Consider the following 5,383-nt stretch of genomic DNA (forward strand, 5'->3'; position numbering starts at 1 on the left):
GTGTGTGTGCGTGCGTGCGTGAGTGTGTTTATGTGTGTGTGTGTGTGTGTGTGTGTGTGTGTGTGTGTGTGTGTGTGCGTGCGTGTGTGTGCGTGTGTGTGCGTGAAGTGTATTTCGGGGAAAGGTATACCTCTCGGTAATAAATCAAATAAATCAGCGCTTTGATTAAAAACACACCGTGTCGATTATTCGGTCCGAATTGTTGCACAAACACTTATTTGCCATTCTTATCAAGGAATTGCATCCAGCACGTATTTGATTTGATGGAAATCTGTAATACATGAGGCCATTATTCGCAAAATTTCTGTTATAAAATAAGAATAAAAGATGTGTTTCAGTGAGTGTGTTGTATACATGTTATTGTGCAGGCATGTTTTTTTCTACTTTATTAAATGAATACTAATTCTCCCGAATCGGGCATAGGTGTTGTTAATCAAATATAAAATAGGTTTATCATTGATGTTGATTTTCTTATGACACACAAAAAAGAAATCGATTTTATTATCAGAAAATATTTCTTTCCAGCTGAAGTGATTAATTTGTATTACAAACACGTCTTAGTAACTTTCTTTGCTTATGGCGTGTTATTTTGCATTAATTTGATGCATACACAAGGAAGATTCTAATCTGTTGCCATCAGAGAAATATAGGACAGCTAGCTAAATATCATAAATGAAAGGCAGGTTCTAATTACTACAGAAAAACATCTTGATAAACCGTGTAGTAGTATATAAAACTATGGCAATGTTTCTGAAAGATCTTTCGAATCGGAAATTAAATTATGTACACATACAGTCACGAAAAAAAAAGAAAACAAAACAAAAGAAGCTTATAAACAAATAGGATTTCATTTTCATATATCAGTTATCAGTTCTATATTAAAACGAAATTATCTATGATAAAAGATGCATATCATTAAACAAAACTATATCTAAAGATTTAGATTGGATATTTTTATCCAACCTGTCATGCAATTCTTTGAAATATCACGAGTATCTTATAAAGCAAAGTGGCCTTGAATCAATTTTTTTTCATCCTGCAGGTTTGACGCTATGGGTTTCAAATAACATACTTTTAAATTTGAAATATTGCTTTTGTCCATCAGAATTTTTGTAAAATTTTGTTATAGGAATTTCGGAGTTGCATTATTAAAAATTTTCATTACATTTACCAAACTATAACAAATGAAATGACGTAAAACATATATTCTAAATCTAATATATTATTTCCTTTATAGGTAAGTGTCTCAGCTAAAAGCCCTTCAAATAATGAAATGATGAAAGGAAATTTCAAATGTCATTCGAAGCTGGATAGAAAGAGGTATTTTGAAATATTCTTTTTTGTACTTTATGTATCTAATACTTTTTCAATATATTTCCCACTATGTCCTCTGAGAAGCAATATAACAGGGGAAAAGATGTAGCGATTGTAAAGAAACTGTCGACAATGTGTAATATACAGTGATAAATAAGTAAAATATAGTGATAAAAAATATGTGCACATGGTCTTGATAAGCTTTCTCATTAAATTGTTCTACAACTCCACCTTCAGTTTAATGCGGAACATGCACTAAAATGTTCTTGGAATTTATAGAAAAACAAAAGAGGAAGACAGGTGTATGAACAACAAGCAAGTGTATTAGTTTGACACTCGGGAAAATGAAAAAGTCTTTTACGTTTCGAGCCTACGGTCTTCAACAGAAAGGAATAAATGAAAATAAGCAGAGAAAGAATGAAAAAAAATCTTATAAATTTCAGCAGTCCAGCATGGTGAATGATTCGAAAAGAAAAGGTTGCAAGAAAGGGAGATATTCTCATTTATTTCGGACGTCACCTGAACAATGGAAGACTTCACTGAAACTATGACATTGTGAAAATGTCGATTTGCCTCCCTTTCAAAAACACTCTAAACATATTAGTCCGTAGGATTTAAGTCTGGCGAGTTTGGATGAAACTTTGATGTTACATGATTATATACATTGTATGATATCCACTCTTGGTTTACGTGGGCTTTGTGAGAAGGTGTTGAGTTTTTTAAAATACGTTTGTCCTTCCTTTGCATACTTCGTCCATCCAAAGTTTAACAATTCTCTTCTGTACCTCAGCGTATCCAGCAGCAATAATTTTAATACCCTCTGTCAATGTATCATGGTACTCACCACTCCTAAGACTATCATATTTCCTGAAAATTTAGCATTCATCACACAGTGGACATCAAAAAGATCTTCATTTATCCACCTGCTGGACTTGGTTGAAAGTTTTCTCAGAAAAGCCAAAGCATGCCATGTTCGTAAGGGCTTTTAACCTTGTTGTGTAACCGCTTAGCACTAGTAGGAGGGTTACCCTCTGTTTTTGTTAGTATGAATTGGCCTTTCCTCAATACATAGGACTTCTATTGAATGTTCTCGTGCACAATAGTTCTGATATTTCCCTCCGGTACTTGGAGTTCTTTGGTGATGGTCCTAACTTATTATATTTTGAATCCATGGGATAAAGTGCAATATCATTATACTGTCCGAAAGTTTAGATTGTTATATTTTTGTTTTGAGACATTCCCACTAGAAGCTTCCAATTCCATCTGAATTTCGTGTACAAAAGATCTTGTAGCATTTAGAAAGTTGGCAGTTTTAAATTACAGTATTTCGCGTATATGGCAACAATAACTGCACATCGTATTTCTTGTGCTAGTATTTTATCCGCCATGGAGGATCTGAAAGAAATAAAAGTCTTTCGATTGACTTGAAGTGAGTAATATGCTGATAATTAGGTGTCCTCAAATACCCCACGCACGCTGTATACACTGCTATTTTTACAGTAATCTAAAGATGCACAAATAAATGCATATACATATATTTACAATCAAAAAACACACACATGTGTAAACAGATGTTTGTATGTATATGTATGCATGTGTGAATGTGTGCCTGTATATATGTATTGATATAGTTTTTACCCATCTCAGCATACATGTGTGTTTAACTGTATTCTAAGTGAAACACAATTTTGAGTTGTCATAATTGAAATCTTTCAATGCTGTACAAATGTATCGGCTATTAAGGATTTTAGCTGTCTTTTTTTAAAGGAAGTATCTCATTAACTACAGATCTTGCTTTAGCATTCTTTTTCTTTTCTCCTGAACAGTTATTATTATAATGCAGTTTTCTTCCTTTAATACTACAACGTGTGCTATGGAAAAATATGGAAAATACGTGCTTACTTCTGATATTTCTTAAATAACATACACATAACAAATGAGAAATATTTAATACAAATGAGCCAATTAGTTTCTTTTTTGTTCTTTGTTCCCTTAAATATTCTATTTTTTTTTTTCATTTCAAAGGATACTCATTAAAATTTCTTCAGTGATCAAGGGACGAGAGATTACTCAAATAATAATCAAACAGTTTCAAAAGAAAGCTGCTTTTTCAATTTAAAATCTTGGAAAATATTCTTCACTCTAATATATTAACTCTTGAAAATAAACAATAGGAAATGAATATTATCTCATATGCTGATAGAAAGCAACTGTATTATCATAAAAAGAAAAATATTAAAAGTATTTCACGGATAAAGTGGAACTATAGAAATGTACGTAATTCTGTATTAGATGTTTGCGTTGTGCATTACATTTACCAATCAGATATATATTTAGTTTATTTTGTCACTTTCTATTTCTGGAATTGATAATGTAAATACAAAGAAATTAAGTAGAAATCTGTTTGTAAATTATCTTTTCAATAGAAAATAGGAAGTTGACTTGTTAATGTTCAACAGAATCTAATTGTACAGTATTGGTATGAAATTTGCGACCTAAATAAAATCAATATAGATGAAATGAAAACAATGAAATTTGTTTTTATGAATTTCAAATACCAAATTTATAAATAAACATAGTTGAATTTAATTGTAACCTTTAAATAGTATAAATACGTTTAACATCAATTTTATGTGATGTATCAAATTTAATATTGATTTAATTTTTAATTAAAAACAAATCGATATTTATGAACAGAGATATATTCAATCGAAACCTAGTACTTTATTCTATTAACCTCGTGGAAAATATAAAAGACATAGGAGAAAAAAATAGGTAACCAACAGAAGACTAGTGTTACTCCTAACGAATGTAGTTATTACAAGAGACAATCGTTTCGTCTGAAGTATGATTATAACAACACTACAATACATCTAGCCTCACTTTCTCTCATTCTCTCTTCCTTTTTTTTTTCTGTTACTCTGCATATATACTTTCGGAATAATTATTTAATCGTTTTACAACACTGCATTCTAGTCAAGATTTCTTTTTTTAAAAAACTCATTCGCAATAGTAAACTTAGTACCTACATACACACAATTCATAGTACATTATCGTGTCTACAACTTCACCAGAAAGCACACGAGAATGAGCACAGAATTCGCATTTCTACTCACCGTGTAATTTCACGATACAATCAGAAACAATATAGGTCAGCTTTGCGGTCTTTTAGATCTAAAAGGAACAGTTTTCCGGAAACACTTCATATAACAACAGAAACAACAACAATAACAACAACAACAACAACGACAACAACAACAACAACAATAATAATAATAATGATAAAAGGTGTCTGAATTATAGTGTATGAAAGGCCGGATTCTGAATTGGAAAAGTAGGTTCAAACTTTGCGTGCTAGAGTTGCCTCACTTAAAACTGCAAGTGTGATAAGTAAGATGACATACTATACTTTAAGAACACTCTATGAGTCAGACTGAAGCTACTGTTTTTGCTTTAAATACGAAGTGATTTTCCTCTATGAAATTTTGACATTTTTAACACTTCTGAATCGTTTTACTTCAATGACAGATTTAGGAAAGAGTGTGTCATCATTTATACAAAGTGGCTATCCTGTACGATGTTCCGTGACTTATAATCAAGAATATAGCACACGAAAACTGGTAAAAAAGAATTACTGCTGCAGGAATGGTTGTATAGTTCACAAAGTGGTTTCGGGTTTAGTCTCACAGCACAGTACCTTCGACAAATGTCTTCTTCTATAACCCTAGACAACTAATGCCTTCTGAGTGAGTTTGGTGGAGGAAAATATATGTCATGTCACTCGCAAACAGCTTTATTCTGAGGAGATATATTATGAGTGAAAATAGTGGCTATATAGTAGTAGTTTTTGACTGCTATTTCTGAACATGTAAGAGTTTTTGCAACCCTCTCCGTTATAATTGTGATTTATTCATAATTATAAACACTCTTCTTGTATGTAATTTATGATTGCATGTTTGGCCATTCATATTCATAAATGATTATTAATTGTTTATAATTGTTTATGATATACTCTTCGTAATGTATTGTTACATTCTTTGTTAATTATACATATATATATATATATATA

The 5,383-nt window shown here is 31.3% G+C and overlaps 1 protein-coding gene across 4 annotated transcripts in view; it reads left to right on the plus strand.

Moving 5' to 3' along the window:
• LOC106871880 (protein-glutamine gamma-glutamyltransferase K) overlaps nucleotides 1-5,383 on the plus strand; it is a 427,287-nt gene that overhangs the window by 171,734 nt on the left and 250,170 nt on the right. For 3 of the 4 annotated variants that reach the window (XM_052967482.1, XM_014918634.2, XM_014918631.2), the window contains exon 2: nucleotides 1,238-1,320. The exons of the other annotated variant lie outside the window; for it this stretch is intronic. In XM_052967482.1, the coding sequence (XP_052823442.1) occupies nucleotides 1,274-1,320 (47 nt within the window). In that variant the 5' untranslated portion in view covers nucleotides 1,238-1,273. The remainder of the gene's footprint in view (nucleotides 1-1,237; nucleotides 1,321-5,383) is intronic. 4 annotated transcript variants of the gene reach the window in all.

Source organism: Octopus bimaculoides, chromosome 1 (assembly GCF_001194135.2).
Source record: "Octopus bimaculoides isolate UCB-OBI-ISO-001 chromosome 1, ASM119413v2, whole genome shotgun sequence".
In the NCBI taxonomy this organism is placed as follows: domain Eukaryota; kingdom Metazoa; phylum Mollusca; class Cephalopoda; order Octopoda; family Octopodidae; genus Octopus; species Octopus bimaculoides.